We start from the raw sequence: 25,237 nt of genomic DNA, 5'->3' as shown, positions 1-25,237 counted from the left end.
GCCTCTCTCCATCCCCGTCAGACTGGCCCCAGCTCAGGAGCCACGACACCAAGCCCGTCGGTCCCTGGCGTGGACACGGGCCCGTGGCAGAGCTGAGATGTTTCATGTTACACCAAGCAGAAACCGCTGAGCCCTGAGGCTTACAGTCTGCCGCCTCTTGGGGTTTTGTTTTTGTTTGGGGGCGGCGGTGCTAGGGGGACCAGGCCAGGCCAGGGCTCCCCCTGGGGCCCTTACGGGACTCCCCCCGGGTCCCACAGTCTCCCCACGTGGCCGGTTAGAGGGACAGGGTCTGCCGGGACTCCCAGGCCGCCCCGCAGGGAGATTTTCAGGCCCAGCTAATCACGAGGGAAAGCGCCGAGAGGAGGAAATTCCATTAAGGACGCGAGCGGCGCTCCCCACCACCCCGTATCCAATCTCGTGTGCTCTGCTTGGGAGAGATTGAAAGGGATTATAGGAGCCCGGGACGAGCAGGCGGAGGTGGGGGGGGGGCGGCGGCTTTATCTCTGCTCACACAGGCGCGACTATGAACGCGGCGGCTGCAGGCCTGGCGCGGGAGGGCGCCCGGTGTGGCTCGCGCCCGTGCCCGTGCCCAGGAACGCTCTGGGGTCCGATGAAGGAAGGGTAAACTGTTTCGTCCAAGACAAGCAGTAGCTTCCGGCTCTTGCCCGCCTGAGAGGCCCGGGTGCCGCGTTGGGGTGCCCCCCCCCCGTCAGTGGGGCGCAGGCGGGCAGCGTGGCTCCCCCGGGCCCGGGGCTGCGAGTGCCCAGACCCGCCTTTGCCTCTCCAGTTTGCAGACGGGGTGATGCTGCTTCTGCTCATCGGGCAGCTGGAGGGCTTCTTCCTGCACCTCAAGGAGTTCCACCTCACGCCCAGCTCGACGGCCGAGATGGTACGCCCCCGCGCGTCCCACCCCTCCCAGGGGCCCCCGGGTGGACAGGGCTGCGGAGCCGGGCGGCCTGGTCACTGCCTGGTGAAAAGGAGAGGGGGAGGAACATCATTCGGGTCTATCCCCTGACTCCTTCCTGTCTGGGGACCCCCGCCCATGTGGCGACCCCCACTCCTGAACCCTCGTCAGGGTGGGGGGCCCATAGCATGGTGGGGCTCATGGCTCACGCCTGACCCATCTCTTGGGGGGGCTACACCTCGGGGTGCTTAGGGCTGACTCCCGGCTCTGTGCTCGGGGCTGACTCCTGACTCTGTGCTCGGGGCTGACTCCTGACTCTGTGCTCGGGGTTGACTCTTGACTCTGTGCTCAGGGCTGACTCCTGGCTCTGCGCTCGGGGTTGACTCCTGACTCTGTGCTTGGGGCTGACTCCTAGCTCTGTGCTCGTGACTCACTCCTGGTGGTGCTTGGAGGACTATCTGCGGTGTCGGGGCTCAAACCCAGGCTGGCCACGGGCCACAGCAAGCAAGCACCCTCCCCACTGACCCTCCTTTCTCCATTTCCGCATCCCCTAAAGGCGTGGCTTGCCACATGGTGCAGCTGCCCCCTGCCTGGGGGGCACTTTGGGAGATGCTAGTTTGGGGAGCGGCTGGGGGATGGCTGGCTGCCAGGTGGGGAGCACTCTACCCTGAGTCCAGCCTGGGTGTGGGCACCGCGATCCGTGAACAGTGGCCGTGACGAGCACGTGGGCAGTAGCAGCCCCTGCCCGCCTCCTTTCCCGGGGTTCCGGATGTGGGAGAGGCGGGGGCACATGCAGGGCTCGGGCGGAGACGCCTCCCAGGTGGCTGTCTCTGAGACGCTGCCCAGAGCCTTGGTCCCACAGGGGACGACAGGCTGAGAGCCCAGCTCTCTCCTCTGCCCCTCTCTGGGGCCAGCTCCATCAGCCTGTCCTGGAGTAGGACCTTGTGGGAGGGGCCAGGGTGCCTTGGGCCGGGGTGATGTGGGCCAAGGTGCGGGGGTGTGACTGGGCTGGAGTATGGTAGGCAGGGCTGCGAGGGGCAGGGATGTGTGGGCACGAGGGCGGTGCAGGGCTGGGCTGGACAGGGGTATAGGGATGGGCAGGGGCGTGGTGAGGGGTATAGTGGGCAGAAATGTGGTGAGCTGGGTTGCAGGGGTGGGGTGGGCAGGGATGCGGTGAGCTGGGATGCAGGGGTGTGGTGGGCGGGGCGGGGTGGGCAGGATGTGGTGAGTGGGGGTGCAGGGGTGTGGTGGGCGGGGCGGGGTGGGCAGGATGTGGTGAGTGGGGGTGCAGCGGTGCGGTGGGCGGGGCGGGGAGGGCAGGGATGCAGTGAGCTGGGGTGCAGGGGCGCGGCGGGCTGGGCTCATCTCACCCACGTTCCCGCCTGTCTCAGCTGCACAACGTGCGCCTGGCGCTGGAGCTGCTGAAGGAGCAGGACCTGCTGGGGGCCCCCGTGAGCCCCGAAGGTGGGTGGGCGCCAAGGGCTGGCGAAGGGTCCGTCCCGGGCGGGGGCTGTGTGTGGGGGGGATGGGTCCTGGGTAAGGAGGTTGGCTGGGGCTTCTGTTGGGGGTCCTGAGCTCCTGAACCCACGTGGGGGAGGGGCCTGGGAGGGGGTTGACCTCCCAGGGGTCAGCTGTGTGGGTTTCCAGATGCTGGGAGGCTGGAGGGGGGCTCTGGGGGGAAGGAGGGGGGTCCCGGGCAGGAGGGGTCCCGGGCCCTGCGCAGACGCCCTGGTGGTCCTGGCAGCTGGCTCTCTCCGCAGACGTCGTGAGCGGGGACCCCAGGAGCACGCTGCGGGTGCTGTACGGCCTCTTCCTCAGACACCAGCCGGGAGGGCTCCCCGCCGGGCCCCCCACTTAGCCCTCCTCGTCCCCCAACGCTGCTGCTGCTCCAAACCCGCCCCCTCCCACCTCCAGCCCCGAATATCTGAGCCCACCGCCGTGGGCGCATCTGAGCCACCTCCGTCTCGCCCCTGATTGTGACAGACGCGCGTCGGGGAGACTCACTCGGGGGCTGGTGGAGGTCGGGGGGCTCCACGCAGCCTCGGTCCTCACGGTGCCCGGGGCTGGGATGCAGAGGCCACTGCATGGTGTGGGGTGTCGGGGTCACCCCCGGTTCCCGCCTGGCCCAGGACGCCGCCACCCCCAGGGCCCGGGAGCCTCCTGAGGAAGAAATTCCTGGTGCCTTCTGGAAGTTTTCATCGTGGCCCGGGAGGTGGGGCCTTTCCGCACACACGGCGTTGAGTGTCTGGGGAGCTGCCAGCTTAGGGTGGGGGTGGGGGGTTCCAAAAACCCACTTCAGGGTCCTCAGGGCCAAGGGGCGTCCAGGAAAGTGGGGGACTCTGCCAGCTTCCTGGCTCTCCGGCTGGTTTTGGGGCACACACAGCCCTGGGTGGGGTGAAGCCCGGGGCGGGGGGGGCGTGACCTCACAGCTGGAGAACTTGGGGGAACAGCCTGCAGGAACAGCCTCGCAGCCCCGGGCTTGGGCGGGGTGTGAAAGGAGTCAGGGCCCTGCCTCTAGGGGTGCACCCGGATGGGGGTGGGTTAGGGTCCTTCCAGGAAAGGGGAGGGACACGGAGGCAGCCGAGCACCCCACTGCCACCTCCGGGCCCAGGCCCCAGAGGCGGCTCGGATCCAGAAGCTGGGTAGGGGCTTTGGCCCCGTCCCCGCCCCCAGCCCCCCACCCCCGAGTCTGAAGTACGTGACGGAGCAGCTGCCACTGACAATGCCCAGACACCGAGTCCCTCGGGAAACGCGATGTAAACGCCGCGGCTGGCAAGGCCACGGCTCACAGCCGACAACTCAGAAGCACCCGGACCAGCGCCAGCGTCCAGCCCGAGGGAATGCCACAGCCTCTGGGGGCGGCGTCCCACGGAAAGGCCCCACGGTGGCCATGCCCAGAGCGGCAAGGACAAGGAGCCACGGGGCAGGGGCCACATGTGCTCTGGGAAACGGAAGGAGGGGTGTGTGTGTGGGGGGGGGGCGGGTGTCTTCCAAACTCAACCTCACACATGCAATGACCCAGACATTTCACTGCCGGGTACTTACCCAGGAAAGAGGAAAACAGATGTGTGCATGAAGACACGTACATAAATAGTACTAGTGAACACGCACACGCATACACACACATGCACATGCATACACACATGGATAAATGCACGTGCACATGTGTACACACCACACACGCGCACACACAACATGCACATACACACGCACACACAATGCATACATACACACATGCACACACCACACACATGCACACGCACAATGCATACATGCACAAAAGCACACTCACCCACACGTGTGCACACACGCACATGCACTCTGATATTTGCCCGAGGCCCAGTGCTGGTGCGTGGGTGGATGATCGCAGCCTGTGTGACAGGCCACCGGAGGCCACAGTCGGCCTGACACTGGGGAACGTTCCTGGTCCCTTTGACTGAATGTTCTGGAAAGGCCCGAGGGGGCAGACGCAGGCCCAGCTTCTGGGCTGAAGGAGAGGCCACAGCAGGCCGGGAGTGATGGGAACGTTCTGGCCCCAGGGCGCAGTGGTCGCTCCCCGCCCCCCGCCATCAGCCCTGGAGAATGGTGGGTGTGACCTGCAGGGTGGACAGCTAGGACCCTCACACTGCCACCAGCCTGGAGCACAGACCCTGCAGACCCCGTCTCGGCGTGTGGCTTCAGCACTTCCCAGGAAGGTTCCAGAAGCGAGGAGATGAGGCTGATGAGGTGCTTCTTCATGAGTGGGCATAGGGCCGGTTGGGGGGCCGGGCAGATGGTGCAGTGGTTAGGGCAGGGCTGGGGAAAGGGTGTGGGGGGGGCTAGGGCGGGCTGGGGAGGGGTGCAGCGGTTAGGGTGCGTGCATGAGCCCAACCCTGGTCAATCCCTGGCTCCACGCAGCCCCTCCCCCCCAGCACTGCAGGCCCCTTGCTTTGAACTGTTGGTCTGCCTGGCTGAGAATCGCTGGCCTGGCCCCCTGGCCTCTGAGCACCTATAGGGAGCACCCCCCGGCCCTCTCTCTCCCCCAATAGAACAAGGAAGAACAGCTTGGATGCAGGTGGCACTGTTGGGCCAGGTGGGACAACCCCAGGAGAGATGTAGGGACACCGAGGGTTGGAGCTCTGCGACCCCCACCCCAGGGCCAAGCTCGCCATCGGTGGTCACCATATCCCTCTGCGGCCCCCGCTGCAGCCCCTGTGAGGCGGGGGACTCTCCCAGCTCAGTGCTTAGGAGACTGGGGCCATGCGTGGCCGGGAGCAAACCCGGGGCTCCGGCCCTTTGAGCCCCCTCTGACCTGCGTGTCTCTTATGGGGACACTTCTTACGAGGTGCCCAGTCTGCCCAGTGGGTCCAGGGTGGGTCAGCGTCCAAGGCCTCATCCGTCTCATTCCACCTACAAACACCCGTTTCCAAAACAGGGACCAGGGAGGCGGGTTCTGGGGCTGGGATCGATCTCTGTGGGGGTCACATTTCGGTGCAGTTCAAGCATCACACTTAGACCAGCCCCTCTTTCAAGCATGCACCTGCCCCCCACCGGAGCCCCGCTCATGCCAGGCCCTGGCCGAGGGTTAAGTGTCTATATGTCCACCTATGTTCTACATTGCATGAAATATTACTTCTGCAGAAAACGTCAATGGCCTTGAAAAGAGTTGCTTCTTCTCTTTATTTTTGTTTGGGAGGGTGTTTCAGGGTGATGCTCAGGGGTTCCTCTTGGCTCTGCACTCAGGAGTCACCCCTGGCGATGCTCAGGGGACCCTAGGGGATGCCGGCGATCGAACCCGAGTTGGCCACGTGTGAGGCAAATGCCCTCCCCGCTGTGCTATGGCTCCGGCCCGTATCTGCCATTTCTGACTGTCTTGGTTGTCCCACTCTGACTACCCACGTCTCTGTGCTTTGGTGACCCCCTGCGCCATCATCCCTCTGGACCCACTGACCGTCTCATCACCGTCTCGCCAGAGACACCCCTCACGGAGCCCGGTGGCAACTGCATGTTTGCCCCACTGGTTTTCCAGCTGTGCTGGGGGGAGTTTTGGCAGTCCCCCCACCCTCCCACCGTGGGAGGATGCTAAGGGATCAGGCTGGGGCGGGCCTGTCCCCTGCTCGTCCTCCCCAATGCCAGGAAGCGTAAGTGAGCTGTGAGGAACACGCTGCGTACATCTGCTGGGAGCTGAGCCCTTAGCTGCCCCGGGGACTGCCGGAGGGAGCTGCCGGCAGGTGGTGCTGTGAAGGGCTGATGGTGCACAGGTGAGGGGCTTTAAGGCCCCACCTGGCGTGAGGGCGGAGCTCCGCCCCCTTCCAGAAGAGGCCCAGGGGCTTGCTGGGGTGAGCCTCTCTGGGTGTTGAGCGGCAGAAAGTCCTGGTTTTTGGTTTCATGATTATTTGACTTTTGGGGTCACACCTGGCGATGCCCAGGGGTTCCTCCTGGCTCTGCACTCAGGAATTACACCTGGCGGCGCTCGGGGGACCCTATGGGATGCCCGGAATCGAACCGGGGTTAGCCATGTGCAAGGCAAACGCCCTCCCCGCTGGACTATCGCTCCGGTCTTGGTTTTTGGTTTTAGTGGAGAGGAATCTTTTTCGGCGTCTTCTGCATCATCACCGTTTCTTGTCTCGGTTTCCTCGTCTTCTGCCCCCAAGACTTCCTCCCCGAGCATTTGCCTACAGCCCTGCCTGGTGCTGGCTGAGCTCCGAGGCCGCACAGGTGACTGTTCCAGAAGAAACTTTCTCAGGCTGTGGAGCTGGAACCTGCCCCCTGCGGACAGCCCTGCAGGGAGGCATGGCCGGCGCCCTGGACACCAATTTGAAAATCAACGGCCGGCCCTTGTGTCCTGCCTCTGGAAGGTGCCTTTTCCCCTTTGGCTACTTGGGAGATTTACTCCCTACCAGGATGTCCCAGCAGCCCGGCGTGAGGGGCCTCGGTCAGTGACGCTAATGTTTCTCCTGGTCGCTGGCCTCTGGGGTCTGTGAGTTTGTGACTTTCGTCAGAATCGGGAGGAAAACCTGGTTGGATATATTTTTTTTTAAAGTCCTAAGTCTTTGTTTCTGCCTACTGTACCCCCCTCCCCCTTCCCAATCTCTCCTCTCCAGACTCAGTGCAGTAACTTTGCGTTGCTTGGTCTGGCCCGTGTGTCCCGGCCACTCTGTCCTCTCCTCATGGACGTTTGGCTCCGTCTGTGTCTCAGAGGCTTCAAATCGGCCCCTCGCCGGTGCTTATTCCGCTGTGAGTCTTATTCGTTGTGTAAATATGGTAGCGGGCACTCCTGGTGATGCTCAGGGCTTACTCCTGACCCAGTGCTCAGAGATCTCTCCGGGCAGTGCTCGAGGGACCCTGTGGGGTTCCGGGGATTGAACCTGGGTTGGCCGTGTGCCAGGCAAGCACGTTAGGCCCTCAGCGATCTCTCCAGTCCGTTGCGTGTTTTTCCTGTCAGAGAGGGTCATCTGGAGGGACTCCATTTGGGTCTTTCCCAACCTCTTCAGCATTGTTCCTCTTGGCCCTTCCCTCTCCTTCCGTGGCCTTGGGGTAGGGGCCGGTACACGGGCGGCTCACACCCCGTTCACCGTGTCCACTCCAGTCAGAAACGACCCCCTGCATCATTTTGTGACATTTTTTCTTTTTTGTTTGAGTCTCCCCCCCCCCCTCCCGTTACGATTCATGCTGTTCCAAGTTTTTCAGCACGCTTGATCCTTTAGAGAGGTGCAGTGGGTTTGGGCTCACTCGGCAGTGCTCGGGGGCTTTTCATGAGTCCGTGTTCTCAGGAGCAGCTCTGGGTGGCATTTGCGGGACCAGGGGTGGTGCTGGGGGTGTGAGCGGGACGGTGGCCAATGCAGGCAAATGCACGCCAACGCCTCACCTCTTGTCCTCGGGCCCCTGATCATTTTAAGAAGTCCGGCTTCTCCGCCTTCCCCCTTTCTTCTCCTCCCGCTGGCGTTGGTATTGCACTGACGGGGTCGCACTCAGGCTGGTCATACCCAGGGGGTCACAGCGGAGCTGCCGCGTGGGGTGATGCCAGGGACCCGCCTCACGCCTGCAAGGCGACCGCTGGGCTCCTGAGCTTGATGCTTTTCAACATGATGCGGCACATGGTGAAGATGTCCTCTGTTCATATTAGATTGGGGCAGTTGGGCCACACCTGGCGCGCCCAGGGCTTGCTCCTGGCTCTCTGCTCAGGGGCCACTCCCGGTGGAGTTGGGGGACCAGATGGAGGGTCAGGGATCAAGCCCGGGTTGCCTGTGTGCAAGGCAAGCACATCACTCGCCGTCCCATCTCTTCCGCCTAAACATTGAACTTCTGGTTTGGGTTGGGTTGTTTTTTTTGTATGTTTGATTTTGGAGTTGGGCTACATGAGGTGGTGCTCAGGGATCCCTCCTGGCAGGGCTCTGTGGCCCAAAAAGGGTGCTGGGGATTGAGCCTGAGCGGCAGCATGCAAAGGCCAGCGCCCCACCCCCTATACTATCCCAATGGCCCATAAATGTAGGACTTTTAAAAATATTTCCTCTTCCCTTGTTGGACCCCTTCTGAGAGGCACCTCTTCCTCTGCCATCCTGCTGCCAAGGGCTCAGCTCAGACTCCGGCCCAGAAGGGGCTTTGTGCCCCCCCCACAGCCCACACGTGTGTTTGCCCCAGCAAGACACACACATGCACGGCACACACACACACACACACACACACACACACACACACAAGCTACACACACACACACACACACACACACACAAGCTCCCTGGGTTGCACCTAGAGCTCTGTCCTGGGATCACGCGCGTAGTAGATGTGGGATCCCCAAGAATCACCTGGGGCTTCCCAAACTTCCACCCCAATGCCCCCCAAGGTGCGTGCGACCCCTCTCTGGTGCCGAAGGGAAAGTTTGCAGACAGCTCTGCTGACTTGGAGGCACCCCAGGCTCCGCCCTCCCATCAGGCCCCGCCCCACCCCAACCAGGCCCCGCCCCTTCATGGCTCCGCCCTTTCATGGCTCCACCCCACCAGGTTCCACCCATTCCCTCCATGGCTCCACCCTGTTACCCAGGCTCCTCCCCCTCACCAGGCTCCGCCCTTCAGCCCAGGCTCCGCCCATGCCCTCCTTGGGTCTGCTCTCCAGCCCAGGCTCCTCCCTCTCACCAGGCTCCGCCCTCCAACCCAGCCTCTGACCCCCCCCACCAGGCTCCGCACATGCCCTCCATGGCTCCTCCCTCCACCCCAGACTCCGCCCATGCCTAATGGACCCACCCTTCCACCAGGCTCCGCCCTCCAACCTAGGCTCCTCCCCCACATGGCCCCGCCCTCCCATTAGGCCCAGCCCCACCCAGGCCCCGCCCCTTCATGACTCCACCCTCCTGCCCAGGCTTCGCCCTTTCATGGCTCCACCCCCACCAGGCTCCGCCCATTCCCTCCATGGCTCCACCCTGTTACCCAGGCTCCTCCCTCTCACCAGGCTCCGCCCTTCAGCCCAGGCTCCGCTCATGCCCTCCATGGGTCTGCTCTCCAGCCCAGGCTCCGCCCTCCAAACAAGGCTCCTCCCCCACAGGCCCCGCCCTCTCATCAGGCCCCGCCCTCCCACCAGCTCCGCCCTCCCAAGGCTCCGCCCGTGCCTCTATGGCCCCGCCCACCTCCTGTGCTCCTGGAGGGAGAGGGTCCTCGCTGCTGCACGCCTGGGGCTGGCAGGGTCCCAGCTCCAGGCTTCGCTCCCTGCCTTCCTGGCAGCTCTCGCCTCTCGCGCACCCCCACCCGCCTCCTCTGCGCTCCCCCCTCCGCTCCCTGCTGGCTCCCTGGAGAGGCGCCCGGGCCTCACGCGACACCCCCGCCTCTGTTCCCGGGGACAGGCTGCAGTGCACCCCCGCCCCCCAGCTCAGCGGCACCGGGGACACAGCTCCCTGGGGATGTGCACCCCGAACCCAGCTGAAACCCGCCCCTCTCCTGGTCTCTGGCCGGCCTGATGCTCCCCCACGCCCCCGGCCACCAGGTACCCCCCTTTCTGCCCACCCCAGCCCCCCAGCCCTGGCCCCCTCCACAGACCTGACAGCCCGCCAGCTTGGGGGTACCCCGTGGATGAGGTTCTTCCCTTCCCCCACCCCAGCCTTCCCAGACCGCACCCCACACCCTCCAAGGGGGGGGCTTCCCGGGGAGGGTGCAGAGAGCCCTGGGGCCTGGCGCGTGTAGTCGAGGCAGCGAGTCCAGAGTAGGAACTGGAGAGGGGGTGGGGAGCTCCCCCTCGCCTCCCCTCCCCCAAGCCTGGCAGCAGGAGTGGGGGGGCGGGCTGAAGGACCCCCGCAGCCTTCGAGGGATGGGAAATGCCTGGAAGGACGAGGCTGGGCGCCTTGCCTCGGAGTCGAGCCGCTTCCCTGAATCATCCGGGGGGCCGCGTCTCCTGCTTGGAAACTGGGTCTGGGCAGGCGGCAGAGCTGGGGGCCCCCGGCCCGCCCCAGCCTCTCCGGGAACAGATGGCGAGACGAGACGTATCATTTTTCCTTTCCCCCAGTCAGCTGGCAAGCAAACAGCTTGTCTGGAGAAAAGTGCGGCCTCCCCCCACCCCGCTGGCAACAGATCAAAGCTCCCCCCCAAGCCCCCCGCCCTGCCCCCACCAGTCTCCTCTGTCAGACACACACAGCGGCCCCCCTCCTGACAGTGGGGGGGCTCCAGGCGGATTTAGGGGCCCAGGTTTGGGGGTGGCGCTGACTGGCCAGGAAGTGGGATGTCCCTGGAACGTTCTTCCAACGGCTCGGAGAGGCTGCGATTGCCAGCCCCGCCACACGCTCCGAGGATGCTCCGAGCACCTGCCCGCGGGCCTGGGGCTCCGGCTGAGGTGGGCTCGTGCTGGAAGTGCTCCCAGCCTGGCCCCAGGTGCCAGGAGGGCCAGGGCGTGAGTTAGTTGGAGTCAGGCTCAGCTTCCTTCCCGCCCAACCATCCCCCTGGGGTTACGGTGGAGTTAAGGGAGACTCGGGGGCGTGGCAGGACACCCCACCCCCAGTGGTGACGGTGGCACTGGTTCACCCCTTGCCTCCAAGCGTCCTGTCGGCCAGACAGTCTTTCCGGCTCTTTCCTTCCCTCCTCCTAGGACCCCCACAGGGACCGGCATGGCCCTTCCTCGGGGGCTACTCCAGATGAGTCCCCCCATGGCTGGCTGCCTCAGTTTCCCCTTTGGGACCAGACAGCCCGACCTTGGGCTCCCCCTCCTCCCACTCACCGTGTTGGTGATGTCTCCTGGCCTGGCGCTGGGTGCGGTGCTGGGCTCTGGGGGTGCTGCTGAGAGACTGTGGGAAATGGGATGCCTAGAGCAAGGCCCACTCGAGAAGCACCCCGCGCCTGGTGCAGGGGGAAGAGTCCTGGGTGCCCGGGGGACCCCCGAACCCCTCAGGCCCCGTGTCCTGTGTGAGTGACCAGAAGAATCCCATTGTGTCCCTGTTGATCAAGTGCCCTGGACGGTCATGGTTTGGGGGTCCGACCCCTGGACCCAGAGCTGCAGGACCTGAGTTTCGGGGCTGCAGACCCCCAGGGCAGGCGTCTTTGACCCTCCCTGCTGGCGCCCCCCCCCATGCCTCGACCACAGCAGGAACTGGGGTGTGGTCCTTGAAGGCAGGTCAAAGGGCCGGTGCGTGTGCAGGGGTGGGGTCAGGGCATCAGTGGGCAAAACCCTCCCCCAGGAGGAAAACGTGGCATGAGACACACACACTCACATCTGTGCCACACACGAGACATTCACACTCTGCACGTGCAAACATGCATATTCACACGCACTCATGTGCATGCCTATAGTCAGACCCAGGGACACACACATGCACACACACACATAGTCACACCCACGGACACACAAACACATGCAAACACACACATAGTCACACCCACGGACACACAAACACATGCAAACACACACACCCATGGACACACACATAGCCACATCCACACACACACGCACACACAGTCACACCCAAAGACACATGCACGTACACACAGACTCACACCCACAGACACACATGCACACACAGTCACACCCACAAACACGCAGACTCACACATGCAACACAGACTCACACACACACATACACATACTCACACCTGGGAACACACACATACACACCAACTCACACCTACACATACGCACACATATAGACTTATATCCATGGACACACACACATTCTACACATACACACACTCACACACATGAACATATACATGGCCCCACATGTACTTACACTCTTGCACGCACACAAGTCTTGTATACACTCACCTACATGCACACACACAGAGGTGCATGTATTCACACATATGGACACACATACACACCCATTTGCACACGCACCACACACATGCACGCACGCACACGGTGCACACATGCACACACACACACCCATAGGCACATGCACCACACACTCTCTCAAGCGTGCGAGGCCTGGGTGCGACCCCTGCCCGTCCTGCCCCTCCCCTGCTTGGGTGTGGGTTCGCTTGGTCCCTGGAGGTCTGATCCACGCACCCCTGCAGCTAGGGCAGGGCTCGGCGCATTCTAGGAATGAGAAATACAGCAGGGCTTGGCAGAGGAGAGCACCGCACCGTCTGACGAACGAACAGAACGGATCGCCGGTGGGTGGGAGCGAGCTCCCCGTCGTGGGCGGCATCCAAGCGGTAGCAGGGGAGCCCGGGGAGGGCCGGGAGGAGCGAGCGCTCCGGGCCCCGGGCTGCAGCCTGGGCTGCCTCCACTCCCGCGGGGGGGCACTGGCTTCCCGGGGGCCCCCTCCCAGCCCCCTCCCGGCCCCCTCCCCGCGCCCCGTCTCCTCGCTGTCCTAGAAAACGAGAGGTGACAACAGTCTCGATTCGGCTGAGCCGCCCAGATGGAAGAGGCCGCAGAAGCAAAGACCAATATTTATTCATTATCATACTCAGAAATTAGACTGTGCCACAAATAGACGCTCCGAACACGGCCGCCCGGGCCTCTCGCGCCGGAATGGCTCGCCGCCTCCCGCACCGGGCTGCCAAGCGTGCCAGCCCCCCTCCCCCCGCGTGCCAGCCCCCCTTCCCTTCTGCGCCTCAGGCCAGGTCCATCCCTCAGAGCCTCAGTTGCCCTTTTATTACTAGTATTATTCTGTTTGTTGGTTTGGAGACCAGACCTGCCCCCCCCCCCAAAGGTTCAGGGCTTCCTCCTGGCTCTGCACGTGGGAATGACTCCGGGGCGGGCTTGGAGGACACTGTGTGGGTTCTGGGCATCGAACCCAGATCGGCCACGTGCGAGGCAAACACCCTCGGCTCTGTGCAGTGGCTCCAGCCCACGGATGTTCTCTTACAAAGATTCCTGCTGGGCCCGAGAGATGGCACAGGGGTGAAGGCGTGGCCTGGTCCAATCCCCGGCACCCCAGAGGGTCCCCCCACCCCGAGCTCGGCGTGATTCCTGAGCACAGAGCCAGGAGTGAGCCCTGAGCACCGCCGGGTGTGGCCCCCAAACCAAATCCCAAACGAAACACGAGAATTATGGAGTTTGGGGGCAGAAGAATGTCTGCAAGCTCGAGCAGGAACCTGCAGGGTCCGGTTCATTTTGAGGAAGGGTCGTGCTGAGGGGTCCCCGGGGGCAGGAGTAATTCCCCCCCACACCAGGGCTGGTGGCTGTGGCATCTGCTGACACTTGTGGCTCCTTCCCCTGCCCTCACCAGAGGGGGCCCCTGGCTGAGCTCAGCATTCCGGGGGGCCCTGGGAGCGCGCGTGTGTGTGTATGTGTGTGTGTGTGTGTGTGTGTGTGTGTGTGTGTGTGTCACGGGATCAGCCACAGACTTTCATTTTGGATTTTATTTTATTTTATTGCTTTTTGGTCACACCCGGCTCATGCTCTCAGGAATCCCTCCTGGCAGGAGCTCAGGGGACCCTCTGGGATGCTGGGAATTGAACCTGGGTCAGCCGTGTGCCAGGCAAACGCCTTCCCCGCTGACCTCCCTCCAGCCCCCGTGACTGGTTGGATCTACTAAGAGGTTTGGGGCCGGTCAGCTGCGGACGTGAGTGAACTTCTGCACAGCTGACCAGCTGAGGACATGGTCTGCCTCAGGGGCTGTGTGCGGGAATGACGCCTCCACCCCCACCCCTGCCCCGCCACCCCCCTGTGACAGACTCGCTCTCCCGGGTACTGTGATGACCTCGCAGGGGCTCTGCCGGCCTGCTGGCCTGGCCTCCCCCGTGTCCACCCAGAACCCCGCACCGCCCCACGTCATATTACTTTCACTGGTCCGGATCTTTGTGCAAACATTCATTCGTTCACATGGTCCCAGAGAGGATTTTTGGGGAGAGGAAGTGTTCTTATGCTGGGAAAAATGCAATCAATATTTCACTCTTGTCCTGATTTTGCTCCTCTTCTTTGACAAAACTCTGGAAATCCCTCTCAATCCCCTGCAGAACTACAATTTATTCTCTTAACTACTTGTGTGGAAGCCCGCCGTGCGAGGGTTCCGAGTAGCAGCCCGCCCCCGGGGTGCCGGCACGCACAGCCCAGCTCAGACTGGCTCGGGAGACCCTCTCCAGAGGGGCTGGGGGATTTTGTGAGTCAGGCATTTAATGGATTTGGTTAAAAATAATTAAATTCTATCAACTTAGAGTGAAGCACTTTCCATTAAAAAGCCAAAGGCCTTAATACTCAGAATGAATCACTCCCTGGGTTTCTCTCTTGTAGATGCTTTGGAGTTAACTTGTATCAGTTGTTTTCTTTATTTCTTTAAAAAAATTGAACCTTTGGGGCTGGAACGATAGCACAGCGGGTTGGGCATTTGCCTTGCACGCAGCCAACATGGCCGACCCGGGTTCAATCCCCAGCATCTCGTATGGTCCCCCGAGCACCACCAGGAGTAATTCCTGAGTGCATGAACCAGGAGTGACCCCTGTGCATTGCCGGGTGTGACCCAAAAAGCAAAAAAAAAAAAAATATTGAAGCTTTATCTTATTGTAGAAAAAAAACCAATTATTGATATGATTCTTTTCTTTTAGTTTCTGGGCCATACCCAGCAATGATCAGGAGTCACTCCTGGCTCTGTGCTCAGGAATCACTCCTGGTGGTACTCGGGGGACCATATGGGATGCCGGCAATTGAATCCAGGCGCAAGGTGGCCACAAGGCAAGCACCCTCCCCACTGTGCTGTCGCTCTGGCCCCTACTGATATGATTCTAGAGTTAAAATTGATTAGATAACAAAGCGGTGATTGCTCGAGCGGGCCCAGTAACGTCTCCATTGTGAGACTTGTTGTGACTGTGTTGGGCATATCGAACACGTCACGGGGAGCTTGCCAGGCCCTGCCGTGCGGGCGAGATACTCTCGGTAGCTTGCCGGGCTCTCCGAGAGGGCGGAGGAATCGAACTCGGCTCGGCCATGTTGGCTGCGTGCAAGGCAAACGCCCTACCGCTGTGCTATCGCTCCAACAAAGCCGTGATAATCAAATCAATAGAGAGAAATCAATCTATGTGACAATTGCATCTGATCACAGCATTAAGTTTTTTTTGAATGCTCAAGGGTTACTCCTGGCTCTGTGTTTGGGAATCGCTCCTGGTGGTGCTCGGGGGACCCTATGGGATGCCGGGGATCGAACCCGGGTTGGACACGTGCAAAACCAATGCCCTCTTCACTGGACTATTGCTCTGGCCTCTGATCACAGCGCTGTTACCCCTTGGCTAGGACTTACTTGAGCTGTCTGTTGCTTTAAGAGGAGTCACGCCATCCAGAGACCTCAGGGTCTGTGATCTGGGACAGAGTGGACGTGGTGACTTCTGGGCAAGGTGGGCGTGGCCTGTGGGGGTGGGGACTGTCCACTCTGACCTCGAAAAACCCACCAGAGTTCTCAGCCTGGGCGCCGGGCACCTGAGTCCTTGCATCCGTTGTAACAGACCAGTGAACTGTCCGCCCTGGCCACCCCTAGGTTGGGATTGGTATCTCGGGGGTGTTCGAGGTCACACCCCAGGAACTGGCATCTTATGAATCAGGCCTTGGCTGACGGTAGGGACGTCACCCAGACCAAAGGCACACAAACGTGGGCCCAGGGCACTAGGTGGCAGGTAGAGGAAAGTGTCAGGTATGTGCCACCCTGGGGCTCCACCCCCAGCACCTCAGGGCACCTTGGGGTGTGGCGGGCTGCAGCCTCCACTGTGAGAGCCCTACCTCAGCCCTTGGACCCCCCCCCCCCGCCCCCGACCCCGACCCCTTCCCACAAGTCCCTTCCTCTGAGCAAAGGAAATGAAGCATTCAAGATTGACTTTACATTGGGAAATCATATATATATATTTTTTTGCTTTTGGGTCACACCCGGCGATGCTCAGGGGTTCCTCCTGGCCCTGCACTCAGGAATTACTCCTGGCGGTGCTCCGGGGACCCTATGGGATGCTGGGAATCGAACCCGGGTTGGTCGCGTGCAAGGCAAACGCCCTCCCAGCTGTGCTATCGCTCCAGCCCCGGGAAATTGTATTTAAACAGAACTTCACTTGCAGAAACGCAGCCGTGGATGGGTTTATAGATTACAGCCATAGTTTGAACCGATCTGGCACAATTCAGGCCAGCGAGTGGGTTGGTTTCATCTTTTTTTTTTTTTTTTGGCTTTTTGGGTCACACCCAGTGATGCACAGAGGTTCCTCCTGGCTCTGCACTCAGGAATGATTCCTGGCAGTGCTCAGGGGACCATATGGAATGTTGGGAATCGAACCCGGGTCGGGCACATGCCAGGCAAACACCCTCCCCTCTGGACGATCGCGCTCCAGCCCCGGTTTCATCTTTCTTTAAAGAGAACAAGAGTCTGTGAGCTTGTCTGTTCTCCCCCACCCATGTAGACGGTTCTGGAAGCTTCTCCCTCAGAAGCCTTGGGAAATCAGCCTTCGCTCTGCCCCGAGAACAACTCCTGGCGCTGTAAACATTTCTAAAACTGGTGCCGAGAAGCGGCTGCACCGCGTCAGTGTCAGGTTCTGTGGGGCCGCGGGGGGGGGGGGGGACGTCCCCAGGGGCCGGGCGGTCGCTGCTTCGTGACTGCCACACGCAGAGTCTCTAAGCCCCGCTGCCCGCGGTCCCGACTGGCTCCCGCAGCCTCTGGCCTCGTTAGCGGGGCAGATTCTGATCTTCTTCGTGCCGCGTGCGGGTCTGTGCAAACCCAGACTCGATTGTTTCCTGACTCCGAAGTGGTGCTATGACTCAGAGCCTCTGAGAGGCACACTGAGTTTCCATGCATGCAAAATAATAATCATAATATCTTTTTTTTCCTTCCTCAGCTCTTTCCACCACTGGGGTTCTCCTGTGGGATAAGCATCCCTTGCTTTGTCAGTACTAAGGTGACAAGTGGGAGTGGATTGGCAGGAGACAAGGTGGCCCTGGGTTTTTGAATTTGCATTGACCTTCCCGGTCTGTTTGTCCCCCACGGGGGGTCACACGCCTTGATCGGTGAATCTTCTGGCTTAAACGACCCAGAGCAAAATGTCCAGCCATAGTGAAGAGAAGCTGTATCCCCCAAATGTCACTGTCACTGTCCTCTCGTTGTTCATCGACTTGCTTGAGCAGGCCCAGTAATGTCTCCGTTGTGAGACTTGTTACTGTGTTTGGCATATCAAATACGTCACGGGTAGCTTGCTGGGCTTTCCAAGAGGGACGGAGGAATCGAACTCAGGTCGGCCAGGTCGGTCGCATGCAAGGCAATGTCCTACCTGCTGTGCTATTGCTCCAGTCCTATCCCCCAAATATAGCCCCTTGCAAATGGCACCTCAAAAAAAATCCCCTGCTGTCCTCCCCACCCCAACGAGACCCCAAGTCATCGCCCACGAACGGCCTCTTTGGCTCCTCATCAAGCTGCTCAACGGCCATGATCCCAGAGACTCAGGAGCAGATCTCGAAACCCAGTGGCTTTTGGCAGAAATCCCTCCAGATTTAAGTGTTAAAATTTCGGAATTTCAAAACCACGTGGCCCTACTGCAGCCACGCGACATCATATGTTATTCATAACCAGCAATAGAACACAGATTGTCTATTGTTGCCTTTTCAGCAGATCTGAGTGTTGGGGTAAAATCTCAAATAATAATGGTGGGTCTGGTGTCGAAATATTGAATGTGATCAAAGTAGAGAGAGAGTAATGTGGAAATCATCTGCCCCACAGGCAGGGGGAGGGTGTGGGATGGGGGTATACTGGGATTTTTGGTGGTGGAGAATGGGCACTGGTGAAGGTACAGGTGTTTCACTGTATGACCGACACTTAGACCCGAAAGCTTTGTAACTGCTCTCATGGTGATTCAATAAATAAAATTATAAAAAATGAAAAAAATCCCCTGAAGAACTCGCTCTTTATTTTTTTTATTTTTAATTTTTAAATTTTTATTTATTTTTTGGTTTTTAGGTCACACCCAGCGATGCACAGGGGTTCCTCCTGGCTCTGTGCTCAGGAATTACTCCTGGCAGTGCTCGGGGGACCATATGGGATGCTGGGAATCGAACCCGAATCAGCCACGTGCAAGGCAAACTCCCTACTCGCTGTGAAAACTCGCTCTTTAAAAAGAAAGAAAACAGAACTTAAGATCCCTTTGAAGACCAAAGGGTGTCTCGGTTCAAAATGTGATTGAAAGACATCCACGTTCAAAAGCTGCCCTGAGATCAGGCTGACGGTACATTGCGGCGTTTCAAGTTACCTCACGCTGAGAAATAAGCGCTTGCTTTTTTATTCTGGTATTGAAAGATTGAAAGGAGAAGTTCTCGCCTTCCTGGAGTCCAGCGGAGGGGAAACTGAGGAAGAGGAAGGGTTCTAGCCATTCTGGGCAGATGGCACCTTCTCAAACCGGAAGGGATTCCACTCAGCTCTGAAAGCCCCATTGCCTAAGGCATGGGGACGGCACCCCCAGATCCCGCCTGGCAGCGCACGGGGTCTGCGCCCTGGTGCTGCGGCACAGGACAGATTCTTCCAGGGCTTGGAAAACGCTTCTGCGGTCCCACCAGGGGCTCCCACACCCCGTGTAGGAGCCACGTCCCATGGTCTGCGTGGCCACAGACCACCCCTCTTCCCGGCGTGTGCTCGCAGACCCAGAGGCGAGCGGGCAGCTCTGCACCCTCGGAGAATCACAGCCACGAAGGTCCAAGGCGCCGTGGGGTTCGCGGGGGCTTCTGAACGGGCTGGTGCCCTTTATAGTAAGTGCGGGTGTGCACGCAGATGCATGCATGTGGGGGTCTGGAGAGCAGCTGCCCCCCACCTGTGACCCACCTTCACCCACCTGTGCCCTGTAGATAAGCTGTTGGTTACCTGTTCCACAGGTGTTTCCAGCCTCAGACAGCACTAGGGCTCATCTTGGGTTAGGATTGGGTTAGAGTTGGGTTAGGGATGGGTTAGGGTTGGATTAGGGTTGGGTTAGAGTTAGGGTTAGGGTTGGGTTAGGGTTGGGTTAGGATTGGGGTTGTATTAGGACTAGGATTATTGTTGGGTTAGGGTTAGTGTTGTATTAGGGTTAGGGTTAGGGATATGGTTGGGTTTGAGTTAGGGTTGGGGTTAGGTTTGGGTTGGGTTAGATGAGGGTTAGGTTGATTTAGGGCTAGGATTGGGTTAGGACTAGGGTTAGGGTGGGCTAGGGTTATTGTTAGGTTTGGGTTAGGGTTAATGTTCGGGTTGTGTTAGGGTTAGGGTTAGGATTAGGGGTTGGGGTAGGGGTAGGGTTAATGTTAGGGTTAGGGGTACTCCTACACCTTACTCCCACAGCTACTGACACAAGATGGTGAGAGCCTGCCTGCCTCCTTTCCTCCCTCCCTCCCTCCTTCCTTTTCTCCTTCCCTCCTTCCCTCCCTCCCTCCTTCTTTCCTTCCCTCCTTCCCTCCTTCCTTCCTTATTGAAGCATAGTGAGATACACAGTTGCAAAATAACGATAGCATTTCAATCATACAATGTTCCAACTCTTGTCCCATTGCCAGTGTACATTTACTACCACCAATATCCCCAGTTACTGGTATTTGGCATATTGGGTACGCCAAGGGGAGTTTGCCAGACTCTGCCCTGTGGGCAGGCTACATTCGGTAACCTGCCAGTTTGTCCAAAGTAGGAATGAGATAATAAGATGTCATAATAAGATGACCGCGCGGTTCCGGGATCTGGTTTTTATAGTCCCTGAGTCTTGGCCGCTGATGGGATTACACGGCGCCAGGGGGCCAGGTGGTGGGTGTGACCCCCGCCTACTGGAATTTGGAGGATCCGGGTGGAAGATGCTCGACTCCAATTCGAGTAGGCTTGGAGGTCTCGGCCCCGGAACCCGCGTGGCTTTGTCCCTCTGCCAGTACCTTCATGGGTGCGGAGAGTGGTCTCAGCATGGTGGTGGCTGGTCCTGGAGGTCTTCGGCTGCCGGAGCCCTGGTCGGGGCGGGGAGGAAAGCTCAACCCGCTCCCCTCCAAGGGGTCCCGGCGAGCGAGGACAGTCAGGCGCGGGGGCAGAAGACTGGGGCCTGCTCGAGGCAATCGACGAATAACAGGATGATTTGTGATTTTGTGACTATCCCCAGTGTCCCTCCCACCTCCCACCTCTCCTGCCCTCCGCTTCTATGTTAGGCCCTTTCTTCCCTCTCTTTCTCCCTCTCTCTCCCCTCCCCCTCTCTCTGCCCACCTTGGCCTGCGTTCAGCACTGGCAGGTCACCGGGTCGGTCCCTTCCCCTCCTGACAGCTCTTGTCCCGAGTGGTCATTCCCGACTGCCATCATCACAGGGACTCCTGGCCCTTTCCTGCCAGTTTGAGGGTCTCGCTAGGTCTCCCTGGCCCTGCCACCGCCAGCATGGGTAGTGGGCACTTTCCAGGAATGACAGGGCTTCTCTGTTCTTTTCCATTGGGTCATTTATCCCCCTTTAAAGTGCCATTTTAAACACTGTTTTGCTTTGGGGGGGTCACACCCGGAGGCTCCCTGGCCTTCCCCCTGACTCCACATTCAGAGGTCACTCCTGGTGGTGCCCGGTGGACCCCAGGCCATCAGCTTCCCACTGCCCACCTGCTCGGCCCACACTGGCTGATGTCTGCACTCGATTCTGGGGTAAGGGGGGTCGCAGGGCCTGCTCCGGGGGCCGGTCGGGGGAGCTGCTGTCTCTTCTCGTGCTTGCTGTTGTCTGGTTGAGGGACGCTCTCCCAGCTGAGCCGTGACCGGGTGCGGGCGCCTGATTACTGCCCATCTCTGTTGAAACCCTGTCCTGTTTTTCTCTCAGCGGTGCCAGCGCCGTGAGCTCGGCTATTAGTCGCTGACGTTAAACCAAGCTGACGTCCGCGCTAACCTGCTCGGCCCCTGCAGGATTCCGCTTTCTGTGTTTCGATGGGGCTCTGCATCCCACAGCCGCTCGGGCGGGGGAGGGGGGGTGCTGGCCTTGGAAAATGCCCCGACCTGGCTCCCCACACACCCACTTCCGCTTCCCAGCCCTCGCCCGGCCTCCCGAGGGGTTGCGTCCGACTTACATGATTGCATCTTCAGTATCTGCCCAAATGATGTTTCCTCCCGAGCAAGCAGTGCAGGGAGATTCAATCTCTCTCGGAACTCTAGGGCGCTTCAGGTTTCCGTGTTCTGATTACCAGCTTGGAGGACTTGTCATCTTCTGGCTTAGAAAATGATCCCTTTCCTGGGCAAGGAGGCATGTTCCGGATGCACTCTTTCCCAGCGTTCTCTTAATTGCTTTTATTATTTCTTTATTTTGCCTTTTGGGTCCCACCCGGCGATGCTCAGGGGTTCCTCCTGGCTCTTGCACTCAGGGATCACTCCTGGTGGTGCTCGGGGGACCCGATGGGATGCTGGGAATCGAACCCAGGTTGGCTGCGTGCAAGGCAAACACCCTCCCCGCTGTGCTATCGCTCCAGCCCCTCTTAATTGCTTTTAAACCTATTTGCCGTGTGTATCTGGGGAGCTTCCTGTGGGTTTCTGGTACCCAAAGGCGGGTCTTTTGCTTCCTGGAGTGGCTTTGACACAGCCGAGTCATCTTTATTTCTTTTCCCACCAGATTTTTCATCCCCTTTTCTTTACTGGGTTTTATTTTTTTATTTAATTTTTTTATTTAATTTTTTTTTTTGCTTTTTGGGTCACACCTGGTGATGCACAGGGGTTCCTCCTGGCTCTGCACTCAGGAAGTATCCTTGGCGGTACTCAGGGGTCCCTATGGGATGCTGGGAATCGAACTCGGGTCAGCCGCATGCAAGGCAAACTCCCTACCTGCTGTGTTATCGCTCCAGCCCCTACTGGGTTTTATTATAATTTATTCATTTGGGAGGGTCCAGCCGACCGTGTTTGGGTCTTACTCCTGGCAAGTCTCAGGGACCATCTGCAGGGCCAGGATGGAACCGGGGTGCGGCTGTGTGTGGAGTTGGCGTTTCTGTCTAACGTGTCACCAGCCTGGGGTCAGCCTGGATCTGAGTCCTGAGAGAGGGGACATGTCTGCTCGGTGCAGGGACCATCTCATCTCCCGCCCACTTGGCTTTTCATTGATTCTGGTCAATCTCTTCCCCCCTCAGGGAGGCAGAACCCATCCAGGGGCGGGGAACGTCTGGGGTACAGTTTTGGGGGGGACTTTTTGTTTTGCTTAAAGGGCGCGCTGAGGGATTTTTGTTTTCTGAAAAGGGCCTGAGCGGCCCCAGCGGTGTGGGCTGTGACTTAATCGTTCACATTTCTCCGGGTGAATCTTTGCTTTGTAGTAGTCTGTACCCACGGCCGTCCATCCCTTGTTGTGTGCATACCCAAGTTAGTGGGGGTGTCTCTGTTCTTTTTATTTCCTGTTTGGGGAGCGATTGTGAGTGGCACTAATTTGAAGTTTTGTCTTCATTTATATTTTGGTTTTTGGGGCCACACCCAGCAGTGCTCAGGGCTCACTCCTGACTCTGCGCTCAGGGGTCACTCCTGGTGGGGCTCAGGGGACCATACGTGGTGCCGGGGACTGAACCCGGGTCAGCCATGTGCAATATGCATCTTCTGTCCTCTGCGAGGTCGGGCTGGCCCCTGGTGCATTTTAGTGTCGGTGGTGGGTGTTTGCAGCTGGCACCCAGGTCACGGGTTCCCACGCGTGGCCTCCCCAAGCTCCAGCCCCCATCCTGTCCCTGCCTTTCATGTCCCCACACTGTTTCCCATTCATGAAGATTTTCATTATGGATTTCTACCTTGTTTTCACTGTGCCTCATTGGTTCTTTAAAAAATAGTTATATTTTTACATAGTTTTTCTTGGTCCGTGTTTCAAGAAGAAGAAGATCCCGGACAGTGCAGTCTCTGCCCCCGCGCCTGGGTGTTCCTTCCCGGAGTCCCTTGGAGGGGAGCGGGTTGAGCTTTCCTCCCCGCCCCGACCAGGGCTACGGCAGCCGAAGACCTCCAGGACCAGCCACCACCATGCTGAGACCACTCTCCGCACACATGAAGGTACTGGCAGAGGGACAAAGCCACGCGGGTTCCGGGGCCGAGACCTCCAAGCCTACTCGGATTGGAGTCGAGCATCCTCCACCCAGATCCTCCAAATTCCAGTAGACGGGGGTCACACCCACCACCTGGCCCCCTGGCGCCGTGTAATCCCATCAGCGGCCAAGACTCAGAGACTATAAAATCCAGATCCCGGAACCGCGCGGTCATCTTATTATGACATCTTATTATCTCATTCCTACTTTGGACAAACTTGCAGGCTATCGAATGTAGCCTGCCCACAGGGCAGAGTCTGGCAAACTCCCGGTGGCGTACCAAATATGCCAAATACCAGTAACAATGATGGGTCTCATTCTCCTAAAGAGCCTTGAATATAATCTCAGGGCTAGGATGAAAGAGACGTTACTGGGGCCTGCTCGAGGCAATCGACGATTAACAGGATGATGAAATGAAAATGAAATAGTTTTTCTTAGTTTTTTACCACCTCCAGAGGTGCTTGGGGGCCTGGGGACCCCCAGCTGGGCCAGGCTCAGGCTCTCCGGGGAGGCCTGCAGTGCAGGGGGGAGGCCTGCAGTGCAGGGGGGAGGCCTGCAGTGCAGGGGGGAGGCCTGCAGTGCAGGGGGGAGCCCCTACCGGCCTCAGGACCTTGGAATGTTGGATCAGACCACATCGACCAGCATGTGGTTCCGTCCCCTCTAGAGGGCGCTGCATTGCCTGTGCGCCTCCCTCTGGAGGGACCCGGCTGAGGGACCCCTTGGTCCCAGTGCAGAGCTGGGCGGTGTCATTGAAAGTACTCCAGCTGGGACTGGAGTGATAGCACAGCGGGTATGGTGTTTGCCTTGCACGTGACCAACCAGGGTTTGATTCCCAGCATCCCATAGGGTCCCCTGAGCACTGCCAGGAGTAATTCCTGAGTGCATGAACCAGGAGTAACCCCTGAGCATCTCTGGGTGTGACCCAAAAAGAAAAAAAAAGTATCACTGCTGAAAGCAGATGGAGGTCCCCGGGAATCAGAGACGTCTGGGGGCTCAGAGGGGCTCGGTAGGGGGGACATGTCAGTGATAACCTAGAGCCCTGCCCATCACACCCGGACAGATTCCTCCAGGAGCTGGTGTCTGATGCCCAGTGGGTTGGGGACTGTGCCTGCTTCACGAGGGGCCCTGTGGGGAGGGCTGTGGGAGGGGAGAGGAAGGAAGCCCAGGGGCTATTCGATGGGGAGGGAAGGGCAGCTCACTGGCCACCAGGGCTCCCGAGCCCATCTCCTCAGCTCAGGCCAACCTCCGAGGCCAGAGAAAAGGGAAGCGAAATACTGACCCCCGATTTGGACCTCCCGTTCCCCCCCACCCGACTGTGGGGCCACAGTCCCCAGGAGAGACACTGGCCAGGCGCAAAGGGGGCTCTGGGCCGGGGCCCAGCCATCAACCGCCCGCGTGCAGCACCCACCAACACACAGAAACGTCCGAGGTAAGCGGGGTGCAGAGAACAGTGGGTGACTGCTTTATTAAAACCTAAGGACATCCTTATAAAAACACGGGTAGGAAGACGGGCACAGCGTGGCACGCAGGTTACGGGATTCCCTTGGGTCGCTGGAGGGGAGGAGGCTAGTACGGAGATGACTGGTTTTTGGTTTTTCCGGCCACCCACCCTCAGGGAGACCCCCAAGCCTACTCGGGAGGCTGCACCAGGCCTCGGGGGGCTCCCGGCGCTCAGGGCCCCCTCGCTTATTGCCACGGCAGCCCCGGCTTATCCCATGGACCCCGCCAGTGCCCAGAGAGGAACCGGGACAAGTGGGAAGAACCCCAGGGTGAGGGGGGTGTGCCCCAGAGGGCCCACGGGTCACCCGCTCGCTCCTGTTTGGGGCATTCACTGTCCACGCCACCTACATGATCCCACGCACGGAACCCAGCTGACAACCGCCCTCTCCCCACACCCGGCCTCTGGGTGGGCAGCTGAGGGCCACCCAACACTCCATCCTGCTCACAGAACAGCCGGCGGAAGTGGGGCCCCCGGGGGTGGGGGGGACGGACA

The 25,237-nt window shown here is 59.7% G+C and overlaps 2 protein-coding genes across 2 annotated transcripts in view; both read left to right on the top strand.

Moving 5' to 3' along the window:
• Positions 1-2,762, top strand: part of PARVG (parvin gamma) — a 17,283-nt gene extending 14,521 nt beyond the window's left edge. The window contains exons 11-13 of the mRNA XM_056107026.1: positions 788-889; positions 2,296-2,368; positions 2,665-2,762. Coding sequence (XP_055963001.1) covers positions 788-889; positions 2,296-2,368; positions 2,665-2,762 — 273 coding nt within the window. The remainder of the gene's footprint in view (positions 1-787; positions 890-2,295; positions 2,369-2,664) is intronic.
• Positions 1-25,237, top strand: part of PARVB (parvin beta) — a 78,516-nt gene that overhangs the window by 49,452 nt on the left and 3,827 nt on the right. The gene's annotated exons all lie outside the window — the stretch shown is intronic.

Source organism: Sorex fumeus, unplaced genomic scaffold (genome assembly GCF_029834395.1).
Source record: "Sorex fumeus unplaced genomic scaffold, SorFum_2.1 ptg000153l, whole genome shotgun sequence".
Lineage (NCBI taxonomy): Eukaryota > Metazoa > Chordata > Mammalia > Eulipotyphla > Soricidae > Sorex > Sorex fumeus.
Note: the sequence above shows the minus strand (reverse complement) of the source record. Positions and strands in the feature narration are given on the sequence as shown.